This window comes from Schistocerca gregaria, chromosome 5 (assembly GCF_023897955.1).
Source record: "Schistocerca gregaria isolate iqSchGreg1 chromosome 5, iqSchGreg1.2, whole genome shotgun sequence".
Classification (NCBI taxonomy): domain Eukaryota; kingdom Metazoa; phylum Arthropoda; class Insecta; order Orthoptera; family Acrididae; genus Schistocerca; species Schistocerca gregaria.
In genome coordinates this window covers 413,685,166-413,712,606 of record NC_064924.1, presented here as the reverse complement: position 1 = coordinate 413,712,606, position 27,441 = coordinate 413,685,166, and the positions used below count along the sequence as shown (strand labels likewise).

At 44.2% G+C, this 27,441-nt stretch overlaps 3 protein-coding genes across 7 annotated transcripts in view; 1 reads left to right on the top strand and 2 right to left on the bottom strand.

The window, feature by feature from the left end:
* Positions 1–27,441, bottom strand: part of LOC126272269 (mediator of RNA polymerase II transcription subunit 20) — a 526,313-nt gene that overhangs the window by 420,714 nt on the left and 78,158 nt on the right. The gene's annotated exons all lie outside the window — the stretch shown is intronic.
* LOC126272268 (facilitated trehalose transporter Tret1-2 homolog) overlaps positions 1–27,441 on the top strand; it is a 342,290-nt gene that overhangs the window by 257,752 nt on the left and 57,097 nt on the right. For 2 of the 4 annotated variants that reach the window (XM_049975007.1, XM_049975010.1), the window contains exon 2: positions 15,814–15,969. In XM_049975007.1, coding sequence (XP_049830964.1) covers positions 15,814–15,969 — 156 coding nt within the window. Of the gene's footprint in view, positions 1–4,689; positions 4,794–9,837; positions 9,877–15,813; positions 15,970–27,441 lie in introns of those variants that run through there. The other 2 variants (XM_049975008.1, XM_049975011.1) reach the window with 2 other exon arrangements.
* On the bottom strand, positions 19,164–22,360 carry LOC126272270 (uncharacterized). The gene is made up of 2 exons (XM_049975014.1): positions 22,021–22,360; positions 19,164–20,510 (listed from the first exon to the last, which is right to left on the bottom strand). Exons 1-2 carry the CDS (start codon positions 22,258–22,260, stop codon positions 20,199–20,201), a joined length of 552 nt encoding a protein of 183 aa, XP_049830971.1. The 5' UTR covers positions 22,261–22,360; the 3' UTR covers positions 19,164–20,198.

Here is a 27,441-nt window from a genome sequence, read left to right as displayed (position 1 = left end):
ATCATGAAAAAAATTGATCATTTTGCAGCAAAAAATTCAAGCTATGTTCACCAAACGCATCAACTATAAATTATCATTGAAAATGTTGCGAAACAACACTAGAAAGAACTAAGAAAGAAAGCATTTGACTGAAGAGGAGGCGATCGAAAAACTGCGTCGGGTGTTTTCAGATGGCTCTGAGCACTATGGGACTCAACTGCTGTGGTCGTAAGTCCCCTAGAACTTAGAACTACTTAAACCTAACTAATCTAAGGACACCACACACATCCATGCCCGAGGCAGGATTCGAACCTGCGACCGTAGTAGTCGCGCGGTTCCGGACTGAGCGCCTAGAACCGCTAGACCACCGCGGCCGGCGCGTCGGGTGTTTTGATTCTCTTCTTACAGTGTTATGTAGTGCAACATGAATATTAATAGCAGGTAATATTTGCACAGCAAAAAGAAAGACACGTAAGATACAAATTGGAGTGAACGAAACTAAGACAGGTTTTCGTGTTTACAACTACAAATCAAGCTTAAATCTGAAGCGTATTACTCTGTCTTACCTAGATATAAGAGCATCAATTGAGTCAGTACATAACAGAGGAAAGAAGTTTACATCACGAGAACTATTCAAAAATGTGCGCAGAAAACTGTAACACATATTACATCATATCCCACATGAGTTGAAGGATGTTAGTGACACGCCTCATGTTTTCAGACGGAAATTGATGGGTCTCCTTTCCCGACTGGAATACTTTAGGTCCACTTAATTGTGTTCTGGCATGCAATTCACTGAAATGAATGGATATTAGAATATATGTTCACCTATGAATACCTCAGGCTTCATTGACTGCGTGATTACAACTGTTAAGTTACTAACGTACTCGTACATACAAGGATACATCTACCGTCACTTGGACGACACCAACTTTGTAACGGTATTCGAGGTAGGAGTATCGACCATTTACTGCAAAAATGTGCTTGGAGAAAAAAAAAGAGTGGGTTTAAAATTTAATTTCTGTCTTTTTTTTCGCCATTGCCTTATTTCACACTTACTACAACACTTGTTACAATATAAGTTCATTCATTAAGTCTGTACATTAGGAAAAATTAACGTATGTGACATTTAGGCTTTACTATTAATAACTGTGCATGTTAGTGCACTACATATCAGCTATCTTACTTCAGTACACTGTAATACAAATTTAATTTCATCGCAATACTCTTAGCGTAGTTGATTTGATAGTCAGGCTTTACGCTGTAAACATAAAAAAAATTCGCATCTAACGTAACGTGCCATTAAAGTTTTACCAGATTTGACTGTTCTACTGCAGCTACTTTGGCTATAATCTGTTCTTCATAATAATAAATGTAAACAAACACAAACGCGATGACTGGTCAGAAGGCGTAGCATGCGTACACTGGTGATGTTACGTTCTTAGAAGTAGGTCCTACTTATGTAATAAATATGTTATTACTAAGTTACATTAAATGAAACTTTAAAATAGTCAAATGTATTAACAACTATCAATCACGCTTTAGCTACGTAGTCTTTATTTCAAATATCGTGTACAGTCACAGCCTCTGCAGTGTTGTGCTCTGATTGTAGCACTGTAAATGAGCAGTATAAAAATGGCTGAGAATGCTTTCTGTTACATAGCGAAACACATATGAAACATATGAAATACTGATTGTTATAGTTTGAAATTACGTTAATTTTAGTACATGCTCTGGCTGCATCATCAGCACACAACCAACCACATTAATGCTGAAAGTTAACGTAGACTCATCAGCACACAAGCAACCACATTAATGCTGAAAATTAACGTAATTTTTTGTGAATCTGTCAACAATACTTGTATCTGTGGATAAAAACTGTTGAAGATGACGAGCTATCGTTGAAACTAGCGTGGTGATCATGCGATTGCACCAAAGCAGACTCACAAGCCACATATTGACTTTCTGCTACATTCTACGGATGGGAGGCAGCGGTTGGCAATCGTTGACGTCAGCATGCAAACATTATGTTTGTAAATGGAAGAAAAGTAGGTGACCAGTAGAACTGTATTGCGGTTCAGGCAGTAACTGCGAGTACAGTCGCACGTCGGACATATCAGCTTGCTCTACACTGGGACACCCCTACATACCTTGGAGTAAAGTTCGACTTCAGACTTACTTTCAAAGACCACTGCATGGAAATGAAGCTCAAGAACTCTGCAGCCGAAACACCATTACAGGCAAGCTCACTAACAGGGCAGGGGGGGGGGGGGGGGTCCGACTAAACGTTCCACGTGCATCTGCTCTAGCTCTATGCTTCTCAACGGCAGAATATGCAGCACCAGTCTGGCACAACTCAGGACACATCATGCACGTTGAGACTGCCCTTAACGAGACAGGCCGCATTATAACTGATTGCCATTAGGCAAAACCTAGTAGACGAAGAACTGCGGCAGAGGTTGAGGAGAAAAAAGGAAAATTATTCCGGGCTTACCATGTTTAGAAGCTAATGCTGAACACGAGAAAGAGTTTCTTAAAACAACTGACGCAAGTACATTGCCACCTTCCGCTCGCCGAACAGAACTGGCGAAACGAGGCAACTGGAAGTAATAGAACCTAAAGCAAGACCGCGCTGCTGCTTTCCAATTACCCCACCACATGTGGAAGACTGAACAAGCTGCGAACTGGAGTGACGCGGTGTAAACAAAACTTGAAACGGTGGGGGTACATTACTGAAGATGCAGTCTGCGAGTGTGAAGCATTTCAAGATGATGAACACCTCTTGGTCTTCCCGAAGTCGCCTGAAGCCTGCGCGGGTGGATGGCCCAGTTTTAGCAAATTTTCCAGCAATCAAGACTGCCGAATTCTGGGCTTCAAAATCAAACTGACTCATACAAAGTCTTGTGGACATTTCTACAACATGTTTTGAATTTGTAAACTAACTGTAATGTAGTACCATGGGTACAATAATAATAGCCGGCCAGTGTGGCCGAGCGGTTCTAGGCGCTACAGTCTGGAACCGGGCGTCCGCTACGGTCGCAGGTTTAAATCCTGCCTCGGGCATGGGTGTGTGTGATGTGCTTAGGTTAGTTAGGTTTAAGTAGTTCTAAGTTCTAGGGGGCTGATGACCTCAGAAGTTAAGTCCCATAGTGCTCAGAGCCATTTGAACCATTTTGAACAATAGTAATAAAAGTAATAATAATACCCATGGAAACGAGCTGAAGCATCAACAGGACACTCTTCTTCATTAAACACAAGGTTAGTGTCAGGAATGCCCCAGGAGAGTATAACAGGACAGCAGTTATTTTCTGTATACATAAATCATCTTATGGACAGGGTGAGCAGCAATGTGCGACTGTTTGCTGATGATTCTGTGGCATACGGCAAGCTGTCGTCGTCGAGTGCCTGTAGAAAGATACAAGGTGACTCAGACAAAATTTCTGGTCGGTGTGATGACTCACAGCTACTCTAAATGTAGAAAAACGTAAATTAACGCAGATGAATACGAAATCAATCAAAATGGTCGAATATAGCATTAGAAGTGTGCTACTTTACACTGTCCGATTAAATATCTACGCGTTACGTTGCAAAGCGATATGAAATGGATCAAGCATGTGAAGGTTGTAGTGGGGGAGGCGAATGGTGGACCTCCGGTTTATTGGGAGAGTTTTAGGAAAATGTACTTTATCTGTATAGGAAACAGCTTATAGCACATTAGTGCGACCCATTCTGGAGTACTACTCGAGTGTTTGGGATAACCACTAGATCGGATTAAAAGACAACATAGAAGCAATTCAGAGGCGGGCTGCTAGATTTGTTACTAATAAGTTCGATCAACACGCAAGTATCGCAGAGATGATTCGAGAACTCCTAGGTGGTAAGGCGACGTTCTTTTCTTGGAACGCTGTCGAGAAAATTTAGAGAAGCGGCATCTGAAGCTGATTGTAGAACGATCCTACTGGCGCCAACGTACATTTCGTGTAAGGAGCACGAACAAAAGAGAAACCAGGGCTCGTAGAGACATGGTCCCTCGTTCTACATGCGAGTGGAACAGGAAGGTGAATGGCTGGTGGTGGTACGACGTACCCTCCGCGATGCACCGTACGGTGGTTTGCGGATTATGTAGATATAGATGTATAATACTGACGAGGACACTGCCTGGTGCGCGACTGTGGATAGTAAAGGGCGGTTACACGTAGAATTTTGACAATCAGAAAGTACGAAGAGGGGCCCTAGCCCACTATGTTTTTATTTTATTTCATCAACGCCGCAAACTTGTAACCAGAGATTTGTTGTTTTAGACGGATGTAGTTTTAGCATTATCACCCTCAAGAGAGAGCCACGTCTCTCGAAAAGCGCTGCGATTTGTGTTAAGTACGATTTCAATGGTTGATGGCTGCCAATTACTATTTGTAGGAGATTATTTTGAGAATAAAAGAGTAGCTGTACACCAACGATCGCGCCGAATTTGTATAACTTGGATCGTACGACCACTAACCAGGCGGTCAATGGCGAAGTGAACGGCGGACGTAACATCCGGAGGACAGCCTTCGCTAAAAGGCGGTCCGGCGCCCCAGTTTCGGCGCTTCCCTCCTTGCCCTTCTCTACCTGTGCCGCGGGGGTGGGGCCGGACCTCACCTCACCTTCGGGACGGAAGCGCCGGAGGAAGCAGCAGCAGCCAGCTATAGTCGGCCAGTCAGTCAGTCAGTTTGGGACACCGCTCACCGCAGGGCAGGGACACGGAGGCCGCTGCACGCGCCACTCACACGCAGCACGGCTCAGCTCCGGGGATGCCTTCCAGCCGCTACCACAAGGTCAGTCGCTCCCAACACGCTGATAACACCGAGGGCAGCCCGCGCGGCCCCGCTGTTCGCCAGCTCAGTCCGCGTCCTGCGATACGGTACGATACGCGGCCACACTGACCCGTAATGGAAGCGCGCTTCAGCCTGCCGCCTCATCCGATCCTTAGCTAACGACAGCCACCTGCCGGTCGCGCTCAGTGTCTCAAGCACGCCAGACTCAAATAAACACTTCATTTTCTTCCGACGGCCCCAACGCTATGTATGTTTCCAGAATGAGATTTTCACTCTGCAGCGGAGTGTGCGCTGATATGAAACTTCCTGGCAGATTAAAACTGTGTGCCCGACCGAGACTCGAACTCGGGACCTTTGCCTTTCGCGGGCAAGTGCTCTACCATCTGAGCTGTGGCTAAGCCATGTCTCCGCTATATCCTTTCTTTCAGGAGTGCTAGTTCTGCAAGTTTCGCAGAAGAGCTTCTGTAAAGTTTGGAAGGTAGGAGACGAGGTACTGGCAGAAGTAAAGCTGTGAGTACCGGGCGTGAGTCGTGTTTCGGTAGCTCAGATGGTAGAGCACTTGCCCGCGAAAGGCAAAGGTCCCGAGTTCGAGTCTCGGTCGGGCACACCGTTTTAATCTGCCAGGAAGTTTCGCTATGTATGTTCTTCGCCACCATGTGTCAGTATCATTCTAAATACTAGGTTGGTGCATAAGTTCGCAGCGTTTTTCCATACATTTAATAAGCACAACAGATACACGTAACAGAGACTTTAGTCATCAGTAATAGATTCTCCTTCACTATTTACAAGTCTGCCAACGCTGGGGTAACTTTTCGATTCAGTGACTGAAGAAACCACTTAGTACTCGTCGAATCATGTTCGGAGCTCATTTTCATCCGGAAAGGAAGTTCCTTGAATAATGTTCGATAAAGAGCGGAAAAGGTGAAAATCTGAGGGAGCAAGACCAGATGCAGAAGGCGAGTGCGGAAGGACTTCAGAACCTAACTCCAGTATAGTGTTTTTTGTAAGTCTAGCAGAATACTACCGCGTCATCCATTGCGGCACGTCGTTGAACTCAAGAGATGTGACTGTTGTGCAGTGAGTAGCAATGATACAACGCTGTCCAGCCCACAACACATCACTTACATAGAGATCTCGAAGAATAAGAGAGTCCCATAAGAGCTCATTCTTCTCAATCAGCATTCGCGAATGGAAATAAAAGAAACGGTAATACATGGTACAGCAGCTAGTACCCTCTCCTACGCAATTATAGTGATTCGCTGACATGTGAGTCTAAGCATACGACTCTTAGAAGTAGGCAGATTTCCTCGCGAAGTCCATATTAAGTGCCCAGTGCACAACAGAATTTCTTCCTAATTAGTATTTCATTCATGGCTTAAGGTATTACACATGCCTGAAATTCTTGAAGTATCCTCTGTAGCCCTAAAAACCAAACCATACAATGAACACGGTCAGGCCGCTGAGTGCTGTACATAATCGAAAGCTTTCCGCTACTTATTTTGTTGCTTGTTCGATGTGTGTTTCATGTTTTTTGACAGCGGAAAACTGGTATAATGGCTTTGGAACTCTCTGTTCCTTGCTTATTTTCCAACGTATACCACACCCGTTCTCTTTCTTGAGGTTACAAATAACGAAACATTCCAGCACCCGCGAAACGCTCATGTAATCTATGTCCTGCGTTTAACAGCATCCTTTTCTGTGCGTGATGTACATTTCAGAGAAAAGCTTGAAAGCGTATTTAGCTCGTCCTATCGTCGTAGGCGCAAAGAAATTCGATCAGCTCCTCACGCTTTGGATCATCTGTAAGAACATCAGATTTTAAAAGTAAACTGTGTCATCGTTCCAATCTGGTTATGTGCCAACAACCGAACCAGCCTTTGTTACAGGGCAGTACTTAGCGTTTTGACAGTCAATCAGTTTGAACGAGAAAAGAAAACAACGTTTCGCTCGGAATAACAGCAGAGAGCAATAACTTCGTTGCCAGTGTAACAGTTTTAGAGCAGTGATGGACAGGCAGCGATGTGATCCCACATCACTCCACCCTCTAGCAGGTTTTGCGCGTACGATTTTCATTTATCGCGGGCCGCGCCCGTTACCGATAAAACTCTATCCGGATGCAGATCCTATTAGCGTGTTTTCTGCGGCGGTCTCCCGTTGTGCCGCCCAGCACGTGGCGCTGTATGTAATCTGAATGCGTGTTTATGCGTCCCTATCGCTGGCAGCCCGTTCCATCCACCCAAAATACAAACACCGTTACCGCACGTGCTAAATGCGTTTCGCCAATATCGGCCTAAATTCCAGAAAATTAGTACACTATCGCACCGCGAGTAGAAACAAGAAGAAATGATGTCTCGAAGTTATGAAGAGAGTCCGCTGACGGCCATACATTGATCTTCCGCATTTTTCGCCCAATTCTATACTGCAGTACTACTGACAATACGTAGTCACTTCCCATGGTAGTATCTAGATTTTACTACAGAATCTATGCCTAACTGAGCACTGCCCAAGAACAACAAACGGGAGTTTCGTCACCAGGACACGACCAAGTGGCTGTTAGAAACAGCACCTTTGAGAAATTTACGAATTCATGTTGATATATAAAAATAAATCGCTTCAGGTTCACGTTCCCCTACATTTTCGCACCACAAAACTAACTAAAAACGATTTACTGAAAAAAAGTGTTTCGAAGCAGTCAAGTTTTAATACAATAACCGCCAAATACGACCTTTTAGTTTGAGAAGGTTGTAATCGAACAGCACGTCTGCTCAGTTTGCCTTTATCAGCCAGTTACAGCAAAGGACATGTGACGTCATTCAAACATGTTTCTGGCTATAAAACAGAACACTGTCGCGATTCTTTACCATTTTACTGCCTTTTTTTATGACGTTAGTGGTAACAGACTGATCTGTAACACAATGGTGAAGCCAATGAATGTCGTCTCATCATAAGCGTTCGTGCAGCATTAATCATGTGTTGCCGACGACCTTGTCGCCGTGGTAACACCGGTCCCCGTCAGATCACCTAAGTTAAGCGCTTTTGAGCTGGGCTAGTAATTGGATGGGTGACCATCCGTTCTGCAGAGCGCTGTAGGCTAACAGGGTGCACTCAGCCCTTCTGAAGCAAACAGAGGGGCTGCTTGATTGAGAAGTAGCGCCTCCAGTCTCGTAAACTGACGTACGGCCGGGAGAGCGGTGTGCTGACCACATGCCCCTCCATATTTATCCGCATCCTGTGACGCCTTAGTCTGAGGATGACACGGCGGCCGGTCACTACCGTTGAGCTTTGATGGCCTGTCCGGGCGGAGTTCTGTTTTATGAATCATGAGTTACAACCAGGGTGCGATTTGCGTTTTTACCAGTGGGTTGGGGGGGGGGGGGGATGTCTTAGGGGGTTAGTAGAATTATATATGTTACTAGCTTGGACCGTGGCGTTACGCATGTTTAAACAGCTATTTATAAATAGATGTTAATGCCGAAACTCACTATTCACGCGTATGCACTATCAGTAAAGCCATCCCTTGTTATATCTTTAAAAATACATTATTGGCAAAGCTTATTTACAAAATCAGCTACATACAGGTATACGAGAGGAATTCAAAAAGTAGAGGCACCATTGTGAAAAGCTGTACTGATGGTCTGATGCTAGGGGGGGAAATCCCCCTCCCCCCTGCAAATCGCGCACTGGTTACAACACACTGACGTTACACTCTCCTGTGCTGTCGATAGCAGCGAACCGAAAATACGCCATACTGGATCACATTTTTGTGAAGCTGACGGACGTAGTGTACTTGGTGGTTCTTGTATTCAAACTTGTATGTGAAAAAAAAAAAAAAATGCTGCCCGATGAATCGGGGCATTGCAGGTTCTCTGGAAAGTATGTAGTTTTTGGTAATATTTGCGATATGCAGATGTCAAGGAACATGACACCGGCACATAAAACGATTACATTGCAGAAACGCTCCCGAATCGAAGTGTGGAATATTATATTTTAAGTCTTTTGCTGCACTATTTATTTATTTACTTACTCGTAGTGATACAAGTTACACGACGGTATCGTTTCGGCTTTTTGCCATTGTCAAGTATATCTGTAAACATGATTATGTTAGTCTATGTCTACATATGGCAGATTACGCTTACGTCGTAACTGGTATGACGTGGTCCATAAAGCATCTCGGAGCGTAAATGTCGGTTGTCTCTTTGTTATGATCACGTTATTTATATATTTACTTTTTATTTGCGTGATCATGTAAAGTTATTTTTGAAAGCTTCGGCACCATCGATGCTGCATGTTTAGAATGGAATTTCTATTTTGCGGAAAGTGATTACGTTTAATTTTTCAGAGGTAGAGTTTTGTGGTTTTTGTGTAAATGATAAATGTTCTATTGTGTGGTATTTATCGCGATTACCCTCTTTCCTTTATAACGTCAATAAAATATAAAAAAACTTCGAAAATTTTATTGTAATTCCTCTGAAAAATTAAACGTAATCAAACTTACCAGCGAAATATAATTTCGACTGTAAACGTATAGCAAATAAGAAATAAACATATAAATAACATGGTCGTGTGATGAAAGAAACACAACCGAGATTTACACACCAAGATGCCATATGGGGCACGTCATACCAGCTATTAAGTAAGCTATATGTAGACAAAGACTAACATACACGTAACGAACTATATCACACATATTATACCCCGTTCACAGGTACACTTCATAACGACAAAACGCCGTGTAACTCGTATCACTACGAGTAAACAAATAAATACTGTAGCCAAAAGGCTTCTTAAAATATGCCGTTCATCGACCCCGTGCAAGCTGCGGGCCCACTGGAAAGGAAATTCTTCAATATTAATGCAGCAGATATAAATAAAGAACGAAACGGACAAGACGACAATCATTCCTACAACAAAGCAAGTCGCGCTGACGACAATCATTCCTACCACAAAGCAAGCCGCGCTGAAAGCAATTCTTGGTCCTTGTTCCGTCAGTGCTTGTTGAGTTAACAGTGTTACCGCCAGTGTTGGCCTGGTTACTGCTGAGTCAGTTTGAATTTTCATCGAGATTCACACCAAATAACTAACGGTTAGATTTAATTGCTATTTTGAAAATAACTAATGAAACATTTTATTGGCATCTCACTCTAAACCGCAAAAAACAGAAATATTTTGTCAGCATACGTAGTTCCTGGAACTGCACACGGAAGTGGTGGTGGTGGTGGTGGTTAGTGTTTAACGTTCCGTCGACAACGAGGTCATTAGAGACGGAGCGCAAGCTTGGGTTAGGGAAGGAATGGGAACGATATCGGCCGTGCCCTTTTAAAGGAACCATCCCGGCACTTGCCTGAAACGATTTAGGGGAATCACGGAAAACCTAAATCAGGATGGCTGGAGACGGGATTGAACCGTCGTCCTCCCGAATGCGAGTCCAGTGTGCTAACCAGTGCGCCATCGCGCTCGGTGCGGACGGAAGCAGCCGTTTACGTGCTGCTAAGCGCTCTGGTTTCGTGGTAGGAGACCTCGTTATCGATAGAATTATGAGTTGACAGCTCTCAGAGCTCTACAGCAGTCAGCCTGTTGATATCGTTTTCTAGTAAAAACTCAGTAATCTTACGTAGACGGTTCTCTTGCTAGTATGAAACTTTTCTTTCGATGTAACAATTGGTGTTTATTTAGTACACAACCGTGACTAGAATTATGATGAGATAGCCGGTAACTATGCGTAAACCGAATTATTGCCATTTCAAGTTAGCTTCACTAGTTGTGTATATTTTGTTATTGTGTTAGATTGCAATCTTGAGAATGCACTTTCAGTTACTGTTCTTTTCTTTTAATAACACAGTCTGTTTTACGTGTTGCAGTGTGGTATATTACAGTTAATTCTGACGGGTTTTACTTTTATTTTCGAAAAGTCTTGTGTCAAACCTGTGTTTATTGCGTTAAAAAGTACAGATTTAAATCAGTTTTAATTTTGTTTCTGCATAAGATGAATAGGCATTTAACGGTAGAGATTTTAATGACTTGCGCAGTTTCTATGCTTCAAGTAATCACAGGATTAATGTTACCACGTACTAATTTTCAACTCTTTAACACGTTCACGCTATATCTAATCAATATGCTATTTTCACAATTTTCGGGTTAAGTGTGCAGCTGAGTAAATGAATACTGTATTTACTTTCTGTCACATGCATTTCAAATAAAATTGTTAACAAGTCTCTTCATGGACCAGGAATATATACATATTTACAATTACTGGCAGCATATGCCATTTACTTATTCTGACACTGTACTTTTAGAAAATGTGTAGGTTCCATATTTAAGGCCACTAAAGATGTTTGTTATTACACTGAAGTCAAAACGAACGGCAAAATACATTTGAATCACTGAGTTGTAGGGGCATAACCGCAACATTGTAGGAGGGGTAAACAAAAGTGTCCCGGAGAACAGAGTTCCAGGGTGCAAAGAAACACACTGGAGGAAAGGAAATACAATACTAACCTGACTATAGCAGATGTTGAAAGTGACCACCAGTCATCTCTTGCCGCTTTTGGGTCTTTATGAGTAAGTTTCTGAAGGCGGATCGTACCTTGACAGCTGGCATTGCTGCAGTCTCATCCGAAATGTGCTGCAGTTCTTGAAAACGATGAAGGTTGTCCTGATGCACCTTAGACTTGAGGGCCCCCACACAAAGTAATCGCACACTGAAAGATCAGGTGACCTGGGTGGCCAGCTAGAGCCGCGAACAGACTGTGAATATTGTGTAAATGCAAGTTCGGCCGTTGTATGGGCAGTTGCCCATCCTGTTGGAAGTAACTGTAGGTCTCTTTCTCCTCCGTTAAAGCTGTCCAGTCGTATCCGCTTGTCCGGGACACTTCTACTTGCCCTGCCCTGTACTTCCAACCGACGATCGGCAGGTCGAAAACGATGCAGATTTTTATTATTTTGAGTTCACAGTATCTTATTTCAAGCTCAAAACATTATAAAAAAAACGTTCCCATTAGTTGTTTACGTCATATTTTATCAATTGTGACACATTTGTTTTGGTTTTAATTTACAAGAAGACTACTACATATTTAAAACAATAGTTTATATCATACTTCCTTCCTGCCTTTGCTTTACAAATATATTTACTTTTACTACTCTGCATTGCAAAATGTCGCGTGCTGTGTTTATGTGAAAAGAATGGTTTTCATAAAATAACGGCTTACTGACAACTGACTTGTCGTAGTCAAATCAACGAACATCGAGATCAGACTGTTTTCATCTGGTTATCCTCTATAGCAAGATTTCAACAGCAAATTTCACTGCTATTTTATTAAAGCGACAATTTACCTAGCGCCGCTATCTTGTGCAGCGTATACTCGCCAGCGAACAAAGACCGCAGGAAGCAGCCTCTGGCTACACAGTCATCATCGACCCAGGACAGGGCCAGAACACAAAGGGGCGCTTCAGAAGCCGATCGAGGGGCGAACGATAAAGAGAGGCAAAAAAAACCCTCTGGAAAAGCCGCATATGAAATAGCACTTTCAGGGATTAAATGCAGCCAGCGGCAACGGTTTTTGCCAAGAAGATTCGACGACGGACGGGCGGCAAACATTTCGGTGACCCAATCTGGAGCCGGTGACGAGGTCGCGGGTAGAGGGGTGAGAGCTGTGCCATTCCTGGGGAACTGCGAGCCCCGGCACAGCACCACTTTGCATAAATCCAGGCGGCGAGGCGGCAGCGGCTTGTCTGCCAATTCCATTAGCGGCACGAGTCTGGAGACCCGCAATCGTATCGCTAGTGTCTGGGGTTCGACTCATTCACTCGCCGCACCCACTGTGTGCCTTTCTTTGCGTTCTCTTTGTTCTACGAGAACTAAGTATGTAGCTAGTTCTGCAAACGTCAGTGTCGATGAACAAAGTAGAGGCCTGCTAGCAATGTAGCAGTTTAAAGTGGCGTGCTTGATTTGTGTGTGCGTGTATAAGGGATGGGGAAGGTGGTGTAGGGCATCATTAACGCTACTTGCGCAACTATTTTCAAACTCGACGTTATAGTCAATACTTTACGTGGACTACATGACATTTACTATTTTACGTTACCAGCCCAAGGCTTCGATTACGTTAACAGTGAAAGGTTCCTTTATAGTACAAGGATCTGCGGTTTAGGACCCTCTTTTCACATCCTTATTATATGACTGTTTAATTAGAACTGTCAGATAAGTTTACATTATTCGTTCAAGAACTTGGGATTCACTAATTGTTTATTTTAAACTCACAGGTGTGTTTATTTTATTCTTACAAACGGTTGGGATGATATGTCCGATAGAATCCAAAGGGAATTCACAACCACACTGTAAGAATGTGGTTTGCTGCGCTGGTTAAGACATTCCAGGCAATCGTTACGTCATTATGCAACACAATGAAACTGGAGGTAAAATCTTCTGGGTTGTTACGCCGCAACATATTTCTTCTAGGCTGTAGACGTTTCAACTCATCTGCTGGGTTCTTCTTCAGGATCTTCTGGTGTCCAGGATAAACTGAACGGTGTCCACGGTTAAGTTAGTTCGATGGTATGAAAGAAAAGTGACGCAGCCTAACAACCTAAAAACATCTTCAGTGACAACGATTGTGGAAGCCTGCAGACATACCATAGTTCATACAGTTTAATAGGAAGTAAAGCTATTTCGACATTACGACCGAGCGATGTCATTGACTGTCCATATCTGATTCGTCATCTGTTGCGCTCACTTCCCATCATTCATTGCGCAAACAATTAACGATTTCAGCACGCAATGAAAGAGTCTGGTACACTGTAAGTGCTTTTTTCCCGCAGTCTGATTTCTTTGTTGTGAATTAAGCCCAATAGTTTTATTAGGAGCTGAAATAGTTCTTGATACTGCTTACCGTAATGAATGGCATATTTCATTGTTTGATGTCAATGAAAAATAGACAACTAGTTCTAGTACTTTAAGGAGATGAATTTTCACTTCCTGCAACAGTTCTCGATATCTGAAGTTTTAGGTGCAAAGACAGCTGGCGATGCCAGTTGGCTGGTAATATTAGTTATCGGCTTCCTGTCACTTCATCATTCCGACCCACGCACAGCACTTTCGAATTAAAAAGGAATTTGCGACACTGTCCGTACTCTTTCACAGGGAACTTAACAACATCAGCTTTCGTGACTTCCCTTCTTGGTGGGCATTTCGATTTATATTTCGTTGTCATGGTTTTGCTAGCACTACGCAATGTTGTCTCCATGCCAGCTGTACAGCTATTTTTTGCCATAATCAGTTTGTTCTGTTGTGAAAAATGGTTATTTTTGCTATAACCACATTGCTTTACTCCTGCTTCTTACATTCATTCGTAACTGTAAACATCAGTCTGTATCTTAACGTAGCTATAAAGTTCGTTTCGTGATAATGGCTTCAGTTTCTTTACGATTTACACCAGTACGGTACACTGTCGTCTCCGTTCCACCTGCAACACTTCTTCTAATGATACTCGATGTATCTTCTTTCTTATTTATATTTCTTTTCTGATTTTGGGACACAACATCGTGGTTGTAATAAGGTTATTTAATCAGGTTATTTTTTCGGTGCAGAAAGTTCTTGTAATGTCTGTCTTATTTACAGCCCATAATACAAATGGTTCAAATGGCTCTGTGCACTATGCGACTTAACTTCTGAGGTCATCAGTCGCCTAGAACTTAGAACTAATTAAACCTAACTAACCTAAGGACATCACACAAGTCCATGCCCGAGGCAGGATTCGAACCTGCAAACGTAGCGGTCGCTCGGCTCCAGACTGTAGCGCCTAGAACCGCAAGGCCACTCCGGCCGGCCCCATAATACAGCCAAGTTCATTAGGCAACTAGTCAAACAACCCACTTTGTATCGCAGTCTTCAATTTATCCGACAGCCAAAATTCTTTTCAAAACGCTGACAATGGCTGAAATATCAGTGTTCGTGTCGTTCCCTTGTAATCCGTCAGTATCGACTTGTTTCACTGAGCGCTACATGTAACCTCTAATTCAAAAAATGGAAACTCAAGGTACGAATATCAACAATGCAGGAAAAGATAGATGACTAGTTACTGAAAAGAAGACACAAGTTGCAGACAGGTACAATTAAAACACACTTACGTAAAGCTTTCGGCCACAGGCTTCATCATAAAAGATAGACACACACCATTAGCAGTTCCCCGCCCCCTCCAGATTGCTGCTTGTATCCCACGTGATAGTTGCATTCAAGCCCGAGATGCTGAAGTTGGCGGTCGTGTGTGTGTGAGGTGCGATTGTAAGTGTGTCTTAATTGTACCTGTCCGCAACTTAGGCTCTAATTCAGTATTAAACAGTAATCTTATGGTAAATATTAATTCTTTTGTGCCATATTGGAGCTCGCTGAAAATAAGAAACAGTTGCTGTTGATTGGTTGATTTGGGGAAGGGACCAAACAGTGAAGTCATCGGATTAGGGAAGGATGGTGAAGAAAGTCGGCCGTGCCCCGTCAAGGGGCATTTGCCTGAAGTGATTTAGGGAAGTCACGGAAAACCTAAATGAGGCTGGCCGGACCCAAATTTAAACCGTCGTCCTCTCGCATGTGAGTCCAGTGTGCTAACCATTGCGACACCTCGCTCGGTAAAATGACAAATGTACGCAGCGTTCTCGGCAGCTGACATCGCCGCCCCCCCCCCCCCAACTCTTCCCGATTTTTTTTCCCTTGTCTTTTTCTTCACAGCTCATGCAGCTCACTTCTATGTCTGTCACGGGTAACGATTCGTCAGACGAGTTACGCCTAGGTGATATATCACAGCGTTACCATCTTATGACTGCTCAAAAATTTTTAGCACTGAATCTGCAAATATTCGAACGTAATAACTTCAAAACTAGAAACAATACAAACGTAAACAACCCATGACAAGTAGAAGAACGAAAGGGAGATTAGAAGTTTGAATACTGTCAAAATATAAGCGATAATGAGCGCCACAAATAGAAGAATTCACTTGCAAATGTAATGTAACCCTCGTACAAATGGATGTTTCAGGTGACGGTGATGCCGACCGACCCCGCCGATGGCTCGGCGGCGGCCTTGACAGCGACAGCAACAGCGACGCCGACATCGACGGGCTGCAAGGTGCCGTTGCGCAGCTCCACCGTCAGCGTCGTCACCAAGCCGGACCGGCCGCAGCACTTATCGCAGGTAGGCCGCCCACTTCCCTACTTGCCCTGACAGCGCAGTGGAAGAGCAGCTGGCGGGATTTTTTTTTTTTTTTTTAACCAGATACATTCAATTCCGTCAGACAGCTCAAGCATCAAGTTCGTTTCCGCAGCAACTATACAAATACTCGTTAATTTTGCTTGCTGCAATATTATTATTTAATATCCCAATTGCGGTTCGCCTTTTGTATGAGAAGATCTTCAGAGTATGCTCTGAGGCAGCATACAGTTTGTCTAAACATAAACAGACGCCAAGTAAGGAAACAGTTATCCGTTCGTTGTTGTTGTTGGCCACCTTAACTGAATACCGACTCATTAGTGAAGTGTTCATATCTCATAGCAAACACAGAACAGGATCCGCAAATGTAGGAAAACAGAAAATATCGTTGTGAATGTATGTCAGATTTTCGTAAGTGAAGTTTAAGTGCGTGTTCCGAGCCGTGACCAAACGAGTAGAAGTAGGCCCACATCAGGCAACAAATAAATAAACAAAAACTGTTTACTTTCCAGAGGATCCACAGTAGATGCTTTTTATATAAAAGGGAAAAAGCATCTGCGATATTAAATAGCAACATTACTGCAAGGAAATATACTTAGCTCAGATATGCAGCTACCAAAATGGTCGCATCCAGTAGCATAGCAACATTTTACATGTTTCCAGCCCAAACTCATCATCACGCCATAATATTTATACAGTATCATCCTATGATATTTATCATCATAACCCCAATACGAACTTTTGACGTCAGTACAATAGCTAAGTCGGCGTCAGTTGATTCCAGACAGTTGCAGAGAGCTGAGCGCGGCAATTTCGCGCGCCGACCTCAACCAACTTTGTAAATCTCTATGGCAACGCACCAGTGTTGTCATACTTCTGTAAACGGCTACTGATGTCGCCTGCAGCAGTTGGCGCTTCGCAGCTGAAAGCTGGCAACAGTGCTGCGGGCTGTCCGGGACCTTCTTACGCCCTCTCGGCTATGGGTTTGAAACACTAAGTTTTACACGGCGGCTCCGAGCACAGGCTCGTCATATGTTGTGGAATCTTGGTGTGATGATGGTTAATACAACAGAAATTTGTTACCTTTAGTGTAACGAAAATAAGGCGCTTTAGACTGTTACCTTTTATTTTTACACGAAGCATTTATGTTGTGGCTGCGTTGCATGAAGGATACAGAGCTTAGTCCCTCAGCATGCTGGTCACTCATTAACCTCTTACTGACAGCCGTCTGTATATGAGCCAAACCGGAAAACCGCTGTGTACTTTCTGCATGATTTAATTTCTTTAGTGAAAAAATATACGTACTGGCTTTTGACGTTACTGGCAATCAATTTGGAAGAAAACGTTTTATTTTTCAAATTACAAGAAAAAAGTGGTTGGCATATTTCAGGCACACCATGTATTTGAGACGCAATATCTAGAAGTTATTGTTTTTTTTTTTTTTTTTTTTTTTTTTTTTTTTTTTTTTTTTTTTTTTTTTTTTACCGCTACTTACGTTGTCCAGTTCCCCCCCCCCCCCCCCCCCCCCGGTAGCTGAGTGGTGCCGGCACGGTAACTCATTGTGTTCGGTCAGAGGGTTAGCTACCCTCTGTAATAAAAGAACTGAGTTACTAGATGAACGACGATATGAAACGGGTGTCTTGCGACGTCCGCCCCGAGCACATACAGCGAACGAAAACGAACAAAATGAGATTAAAAAAAAAGTGGTCAGCGCGACGGACTGTCAATCCTAAGGGCCCGGGTTCGATTCCCGGCTGGGTCGGAGATTTTGTCCACTCAGGGACTGGGTGTTGTGTTGTCATAATCATAATCATTTCATCCCCATCGACGCATAAGTCGCCGAAGTGGCGTCAAATCGAAAGACTTGCATCAGGCGAGCGGTCTACCCGACTGGAGAGAGAGAGAGAGAGAGAGAGAGAGAGAGAGAGAGAGAGAGAATAAGGGCAGAAACTAAGTTCCATACTGCATGTGTCAAAGAGTATTACTGGACATTGTGAGCCACTGGACAGCATGAGCTATTATGTCACCTACATTTTTTCACTCGCCGTGTATTGTTTTCACCGTGCAGCTCTTGTCCTACTCGGGCCGAGTCGGCATTACTTGTAAGCCTCCAATTCCCTATTTTCTGATACGTTTCGCGCACGTAGTACATGGCGTAACTCCAGCGGGAGCTTTGGTCTCCGTTATGAATCAATTCGACCTACCCACGTTCCTTGTAAACTGTACAGGTCGATTGTAAAGCTAAACTGCGGCAGCCAAATGTTCTATTTTACAGCCACTCGATATACTATCTATATAAGTAAACATTACAGATTGTTTGGCACGTTTTCTCGCAGTGTGCAGAGCAATCATTACATACAGCAAAAGCAACAGGTTAGAAGCTTTCTATTTTTATTTACTACCTGACAAACCTGGCATTGGCCGCGCACTCATTTTACCAAATTTCAATTAGAAGCGAAAATAAAAAAGAACTGTTTTTAAGTATAATTTCGAAAAAATTTAATTTCTGTGTGTTCGAACGAACACAATGCACAAATGTAAAAGAGCAGTATCCAATTAAGAAACACAGTATGTAAAATACAAATTCTTTGTAATGTTTATTTAACTCAGAAACTGATTATAAGCAATGTTTCTAGTTTCATGTCCACGAGCTACGATGAATAAATGCTTCGGTGAGCCCATCCTTGAACAAGAGACAAAGTTGTCCATGATAAAGCCATGGTTGAAAGCTGTTAAAAGCGCTACCAGTTGTCAGGGATTTCCGTAAGTTTACTCGACTGTAGGATTGTCTTCGTAGCAAAAAATAAATGCATTAAAACTTCTTGCACGATGCGGCGTTTTTTCACACATCTCAGTGTTGCTGACGTCATATCTCTTGAACTATGAGTCGTATAATGATATATCTGCGTAGGTATATTCAGTGGCATATGTGAATACTGTCTGTGAAACATGTTGCGAATAGAGTAAGTAGCACAGAAGTAAGAAATTTAAATGTAATGCACAACGCGACAATTTTTCACGCATGTCAGTGTTTATCATGTCCCGTCATGTGGACTATGATAGGTAGGCAGTTTTTATCGCCAAAGCGACTGTTGCCTGACAGTAAGGGATACGTGTACCAAGTTTGGTTAAAATCGGACCAATGGTTTAGGAGAAGATGTGGAATATATACACACACACATTTTTATAATTTTTATTGATTTATTTATTTTTGAAAACGAAGCACCAGTTAAAAAAGCAAAGTAAGTGTCCACAGTCATATATCAGTCAGAGAAGGGTCCACAACACATTTCAAAAAACCATTCATACTTGATGACACTGAATATCGAGCAATTTCCGCATATCTATCCTTGCTAAATATGAAGAGAGGACCACAGCCGATAGGAATATTACAATTTAAAACACTACCGTTAGCTATAATTTCATTATCAATTTACTGGTACCTTGTTTCGACGGTCACTTCATCATCATCGTCATCAGGCCCTCTAAATACATACTGGATGAATTTCTAAATACATAGTGGATAAACTTTCCCGAACGACATTTTTGCAGTCTCATCGTGCCGGTGCTTCCAAGAGTTGATGCGCATACCGCGTATTTTCACTTGGGGTTTCTGATGGATGTCGTTCGGGAAAATTCAGTCAATATGTGTTTAGAGATCTAGATGACGTGTAGCGCCGAACCCGATTGACAATAAATTGATAATGAAATTAGAGATGACGGTAATGCTGAAAATTGTAATACTGAGGATACTGAGTAACAAGGGTAGAAAATACTTTGACACGGGTATGTGTCTCGACCATGCCGAATACATACGGAAAAAAATTTAGTCATGTTTACAGCCCTGTCATACAAAAATATGTTTTTTTCTTTAGCAAGTAACATGCCGATTATATTTACTAATATTCGCCAAACTTCATTACTCTCCTTTGGTAAGAGTAAATTTGAAACTGGCAATGAATAATTACGTCAAAATATTCTCGAATGCCTACTACTTTCATTATGCTCTTACTGGACCCGTCCTCGATAGTGTAACACCAAGTATGTCATCTGAAAGACAGCAGGGCGAGGTCTTTGAATAAAAATTCCGTTATGTGTAAAATATCAAAGTTTGAGCCACTACTGTAGTTGGCCAAGGAGTTGAACTGTTACACACGGCGACATTATCACAGGCCGGGGCGAATTTCACTGGGACTAGCTGGGACGGTGAGTGGTCAGTACCAGGAGCCGCCGGCGCAAGGCCAGCAGGAGGGGGCGGACGCGCCCGCGCCGGTGGCGTCGAAGTCGGAGGGCGCCGGCAGGTAGGTCTGCCGCAGCGCGGGCACGACGCCGCCCGTGCAGTTGAGGTAGGCGTCCACGGTGAAGAAGTAGCCGTACCCGACGGGCGCGCGCACCTCCAGCGACACGAACGTGTGGCCGGGCCCGCCGCCTGTCAGCGTCACATTCAGCTGCGCCGTCTCCGCTAGCTGGTCCAGGGCGCGCACGCAGCTGATCGTGCACGTGGGGGCCTCGCCCGCGTACACCACCTGCGACCGCACACTACAGTCGCACTCGTCCCTACACTAAGGCAGGCTGTCTTATTCTACTCGCGCTTCATAAGCTTCATTGCTTCCTATAGGCGCTCCAGTACTGGTAGTCAAATAATAACACTCATCTAACGGTCCTCCGACGACTGTTCCCTCAGTTCCCAAAGACCGCCTCAGCTCGTAAACTATATCTGGATCTGATTAAAAAAGTGACAGATAGTTCTTCACGGAAAAGTTGCCACAACAACAACTCAAATGGGAATCCCTGGAGGGATGGCGACGTTCTTTTCTTAGAGAATTGGCATTTGCAGATGACTGCAGAACGATCCTGCCTTTTAGCGGGGTGTCTCTGGGACGACGGGTGTTTACTATTGTGACAAAAAATAAAAACACCTACAGCCGTCCTAATGATTTTAATTTATTTTGTCGCTACCAGTTTCAGCGCTTCATTGCGTCATCTTCAGGCTGTATTTGATGCGGTACAGGTTGATATGACCACAATGCATAACCCATCAGTTGCCAGGATTATTGGATACGCAGATAATGTGTCAGCACTCCAACCATCAACTGCCAACTCAGTTGCCTGTTGTTTCGGACATGTCCAGAAGGACAGGCAGCCACTTTGATCCTCGAGCCACCATGAATCAAGACATAAGGGAATTAAAGACACTGGCTGCCAGTGGACACTGATTTGTATCAAAGGGGAAAGTTTGTGCCGGAAAAAAAACCCACCACATATATGTAAGTATAGCGAGGACGGCAAGCGATCACTTCCTGTGCACATACACACACAGATCGAAACCTTACGAGAATCTAAACGTAATTTGTGCAGTTGCGGTAACCACTCTGTCTGGATGGTGTAATGATCAACGGATCTTCCTAGTAGGCAAGAGATCCGGGTTCGATCCTCGTCCGCCACAAATTTTCTACTTGCCTCATTGATATAAATGAACGCTAACTGGCAGCTAATGCCTTTACTTCCATTGTGTCTTAAAAAGTTTAAAACATTTAACGAATCTTTTTAGGTTTTTTTGTTGGTGGGCACAAAGTCTCCCCCTTCCCTTCTTTTTGGTATTACGGGTAATGGAAAATGCGTCAGTACTGCTAGGGTTAATAGGAAACAGTCATAGCTGACTGTGATGGCATTTTACGCGACCATTTTCCGTAATTGCACTGCGAAGGTAGGAACACGCACTACTTTGAAGCGGAACGTTGCTGTACCTAGTCACGTCACCATTCTAGTTCCCGCCACAGACGGGTCTACCTTCGCTTTGTCCAGTGACGGGGTCAAATTGTTCGCTATTCTGAATCACATATCAAGCGCTCAAAACATTGACCTTGTGCAATGACACACACTCTGAAGCTATTGCCGGCAGACAGTTCTGCAGGTTGAATTTTATATGGACCTATAAGTGTATTCGTTCTGGTTGTATCTGGGGTGGGCTCCCTCACTGCTTCAGTACCAAGCAATCACGTGTAAGGCTGTTTATTTGCTAGCCTCGGGGCTCACCTGCGTGGTTCTGAGAGTGACGTGCGTGGAGAGGCGCGCGTTCGGCACCGAGCAGCGCGACACCACGGTTCCCAGGTGTCCCCGCGAGCCCTCCTCCACCCAGGAGCAGTCGCCCAGCTCCAGGGAGCGGTTGTTGGCCGGCAGCTCCACAGGGAAGCCCGCGCCCGGCTGTCCAACCATCGCCGCGGCAACCAAGAGGGCGGCGCCGAGCAGAGGCGTTGCGGGTGTTCCGGCGGCCATCGTATCTGGCGGACGACTCTCCGGATGACCACCGGCCGAACAGTGGCTGCGGCTTGCGGTCAGAGGTCAGCCGCTGCCGGCAGCACAGATAAACGTCCCCTGCCGATAGCCACCCAGCTCGGTTAAAGCGCTGACCACAACACCACGTACCACCAACTCGTTGCATATGAATCACGTTGTGCGCGCACTTGTACTAGGCACTCTGCATCTATTGCTGCCTCTCTCCGTGGTGGTTGTATGTCAAGACATTAATTTTGGTACTCGTATTATGTCTTAACGTGCTGACAACAGTCAGCTGATTAAAAGTAGAACACTAATAAAATTCAGCAAGCTCATATTCACACACTGCAAGTGGTACTATAGGCTATAGCATAGCGTCATGTTTTCAGCGTCGTATCGAGTGGAATTGTCGGGTAGCTGAACATACCTATCGCGGATAAAGTCTTCGTCTCGTGATACAATGGTATGTAGTGTGCCGTCATCTGTGTCTGAACACGAAAAGAACAGAGAATTGACAATATTTTTTCGTGCTTGTATTGCTTTTTTGCAATGTAGGTTGTGATAACATGCTCATCCGTAACGTACCTGTAGGCTAGAATGAGAGTTAACAATTCACTTGGCAGTGAATGTTAATTAGTTAGGTTAGTTGGGTTTAAGCAGTTCTAAGTCTAGGGGACTGATGACCTCAGATATTAAGTCCCATAGTGCTTGGAGCCATTTGATTTTTGAATGTGAATACGAAATATTAGTTTTCATATGAACGCGTGGTGTCTGTTTTTATGGATATGTCCGAAAGGACAGACACCACGCAATCATATAACTGGTTCGTTTCGACGGGCAATGAATCCACCACCTTCGGTGTCGATGCACAAGTACGTTCGACCTCCTGCAGGATTCTCAAAGTACCGGGCATGTGGACAGGTCCTTTCAAAGCATCTTACCGCATTTTGAGCGGGAAAAGTCTCTGTCCCGTCACTAACAGCGTTTCACTGACACATCTGAGTACACTTAACGAAAAAATACAGCGTGTCAGTACGCCAAAACTACTTTTCTAGTAATGCAAACTATCCTACTAGGACAACAGTATTTGAAAAAGTGAAGTTCGCAAACAGCGCAGCACTAAACAACTTCAGCCCTTAGTTCTCTGCCTGTGTAATGCATCAGGAGTCACGCTTCTACTTTTTTTTTTTTTTTTTAATTCTTCTGGTTGGTTTGATGTGCATCACTATGAATGAATTCCTCTCCCGTACCAACCTCTCAGGTTAGCCCTTACACCAAAGGTCATCAGCTTTTTGTTGCGCATATTCCATTCTCTGTCTTCCCTTCAATTTTTACCTTGTGCAGTTCCATCCACCACCACAGAAGTTACTCCTTGACTTCTCAACGCTTGTCCTACCATACTGTACCTTCTTCTTCTAAATATTTTCCAAGTGTTTCTTTACTCGCTGATTCTTCGAAGAGGAATGTCTTTCAACATCCTTCTGTAGCACCACTTCTGAAATGCTCCTAATCTCTTCTTCCCGATTTTCCCGCAGTCCATGTTTCACTTCCATATAACGCTGTGCTCCAAATGTACTCCAGGAATGCCCTCTCTGCCCGTGCTAGTCTACTTTCTATGTCCTCTTTGCTTCGTTCGTGTTGTTTTGTCTTCCGTCCAAGGTAGGGCAATTCCTTCATTTCACGAGCATTCTATTGGTGAATAGCCCCACCCTGTCTCATTAAGATGTCCTGACTACGATCGTCTGCTACCGAGCAAGGTTGCGTATTGGTTATGAATCAGGACTGGCTTTCCGGAGGAATGGGGTGGCCGGTTTCTTCCCCATACTTGAAACACACCGAGCGCTTCGAATGACCTCTATGTCGAAGGGACGTTCAACCGTAATCTTCCATCTTTCCTTAAATTCGCTTCCAAGCTAAAGCGTTGCGCAACGCAGCCATTCGACAAGTCACATTCTAACCCGTTCGATCCATCCTGTGGACCTGTAAGCTGCTGCTCTCTGTGGATGAACTTGCTGACTGCAATAAACACGGAGTGCTAGTTACGGCTCACCGCTGTCGAGATAGCGACCAAAATTGGGCCATGAGAGCAGGAAAAGGGGCGAGCACAGCGAGCGGTATCGCGTGCACACGCCGCGGGCCGGTGGCTTCGGCCTCGACCCTGACCCCTGCGCGCAGTAAACAAACAGCTACATACGCGATCGCGCACTCAAGGCAGTCGGTGGGCAGACGTAATGGTGAAGACGCTAGACCAAGTTCTAAACAGATCTGCTCCTCGTCGCCTGTTCAGATTACAATAATTTAATTTTGCACAAACAAGCTAAGCTTCCCGGTACATTTATTTTACGGTCGCAGGATATTCTGTACGCGCGACGCAATTCCCTCCAGGTACAGGCAGCGCGCAAGAGCTGCGGACGTGAAGCGCGCAAGAGACGTGACGCTGCATACTCGTAGCGCCTCATTTCCTCCGGCGACGGCGACACCTGCGGAAGCTGGGGGCGCCCGGCACGTAGCCGCAATCGATAGGCCGCACTCCGCACCGCTGCGGCGACGGCGGCAGTGGTCTCTGGCCCGCTGGCCCTCTTTGGTGGGTGCAGGAGCCTCGCGCACCTGTCGCGAGCCACAGTCACCACCGCCGGCCTGCGACAATACGTGCTTTCAAATTCTTGATGGCGTCCTGAGCGTCAAGAGGAATCGTGCCAGTTTCATAAAAAGGGAAATATGTAAGCTCTAACACTCAGAATCGCAGGAAAATGCGCTTACATTATACTGGGTGTTACAAAAAGGTACGGCCAAACTTTCAGGACACATTCCTCATACACAAAGAAAGAAAATATGTTATGTGGACATGTGTCCGGAAACGCTTACTTTCCACGTTAGAGCTCATTTTATTACTTCTCTTAAAATCACATTAATCATGGAATGGAAACACTCAGCAACAGAACGCACCGGCGGGACTTCAAACACTTTGTTACAGGAAATGCTCAAAATGTCCTCCGTTAGCGAGGATACATGCATCCACCCTCCGTCGCATGGAATCCCTGATGCGCTGATGCAGCCCTGGAGAATGGCGTATTATATCACAGCCGGCCACAATACTTGCACGAAGAGTCTCTACATTTGGTACCGGGGTTGCGCAGACAAGAGCTTTCAAATGCAACCATAAATGAAAGTCAAGAGGGTTGAGGTCAGGAGAGCGTGGAGTCCATGGAACTGGTCCGCCTCTACCAATCCATCGGTCACAGAATCTGTTGTTGAGAAGCGTACAAACACTTCGACTAAAATGTGCAGGAGCTCCATCGTGCATCAACCACATGTTGTGCCGTACTTGTAAAGGCACATGTTCTAGCAGCACAGGTAGAGTATCCCGTATGAAATCATGGCGGTGAATCGAGGAAGTACAGTACACACTGACGAAACTAAAATAAGCTCTAACATGGAAATTAAGCGTTTTCCGGACACATGTCCACATAACATCTTTTCTTTATTTGTGTGTGAGGAATGTTTTCTGAAAGTTTGGCCGTACCTTTTTGTAACACCCTGTATACCGCTCATCCCAAAATAGTGATATGAACCATTTGCTTGCAAAACTGAGCGTCTTACCACGACGGACATTTCAATAACCGCCTATTCACGGTCTAAAAGGTGTAATTCGGTAACGCGAAGAAATGAAATTTCGCTAGTCCACCATTCCAAAAGGAAAAATAAATGCATTTACTTCGGCAATATATGCCTTGTCAGAAGAGAGCGGAAATCACTAATTAGCTAGAGATGCAAAGCAGCCCCGCAGAAAGCGAGAAATAAACGGAGAAATTGTGTGTGTGTGTGTGTGTGTGTGTGTGTGTGTGTGTTGGCGCGCACCCACCTTCTCAGACGCTCTTGATATGATGATGTGGGAGTATCTGTTCGGAGACAGTCTTTTGTCTGTATACAAATTGCTCTTGTCCTACTAAGGGCTTGACTTTCTGTAGGTTAATTCCCACAAAATTCCTGATATTTGTAGATGATATTATCCCAATGTATTTGTGCGAGACTTGCGTCGTTTGTTAGTTGATCTTGAAGGTTTCAGAACAATCCAAATTTCCTGCAGCAAAACTACATCCCCGAAGAAGAAGTATCTTCAATAGGCACTGGAATTCTAGAGAACGTGTACGTTTATAGTGAACATGGTATCTCCTTTATTTATAACAATGGAATGTCTACCACCACTTTTATTCCCGAGAGGTCTTAACATGTTAACACTAATATTTGTGCCGGAAGCAATTAACCTTTTGCAGACAACAATGATAGCATGTATGTGGCTCATGTGATTTATGACCTAAAAACCAGAGTCAGAGATACCGGCACAAGGAAGTGTTACAAATCGTAGTGCTTTCACTGACACGCCAAGCATGGCAGCTCTACAAAATACTACCGTTAACTACTGCTTTCAAGCGCCAGTGGCAGATATCCAGATGTCAACTTGCAAAGCTCCGGCTATTCGCCCGAGCGACCGCTATCATAGCAGCTGACTATTAGCTTTTTTATTATTATAATTATTTTTTCTTGGTGAATTTTGCAGCGCGTGGCTATCAGCATGACCGCTGGGGCACTCCGTATTCCATCCCTGTGTATGTGGAGGATCCGTGCTGCATTGACAATTTTGCATCGACCGTGCGACCACGTTCACATACATCTGCGTACATACTACGTAAGCCACCACAGGATGCACGGTGGAGGGTCACTTGTACCATTGCTTCAATCCGTTTATTTTTCAACCCGCAAAGGAAGCGAGGAAAAAACGACTCTCCGAGTCCTGATTCCTTCTATGTTGCCTTTGCGTTTCTTACGCTAGATGTACGTTGATGGGAGTAGGGTCGTTCTGCATGGTGTCGCAGATTCCTGTTTCTTAAACTGTCTTAACTACATATATATGCGAGGACGGCCAATGATCGGACTCGTACGGGAATCAGAGAAATGCCGCGAGTAATGAAGGATAGCGGACAAGGAACACTACATTAGTAATGTATGGGTAAGTTGACAATTTGGGTCTGACGGGAGGAGTGCTATGATAGTCCGTGTAATTGCGATGAACGCGGTTAGCAAAGTGGTCAGCGCATCTGCAGGAGACCTGTGTTCGAACCCCGGTTCGGCACAAATTTTCGACTTTCCCCATTGATTTAAATCAATGCCCATTCGCAGTCG

Coding starts and splice junctions, on each gene's coding strand:
- LOC126272270 (XM_049975014.1), bottom strand. CDS start 22,260: ATGGCCGCCGGAACACCCGCAACGCCTCTGCTCGGCGCCGCCCTCTTG. Junction 20,511..22,020: donor TCACTCTCAGAACCACGCAG/GTGAGCCCCGAG, acceptor GTGCGGTCGCAG/GTGGTGTACGCGGGCGAGGC.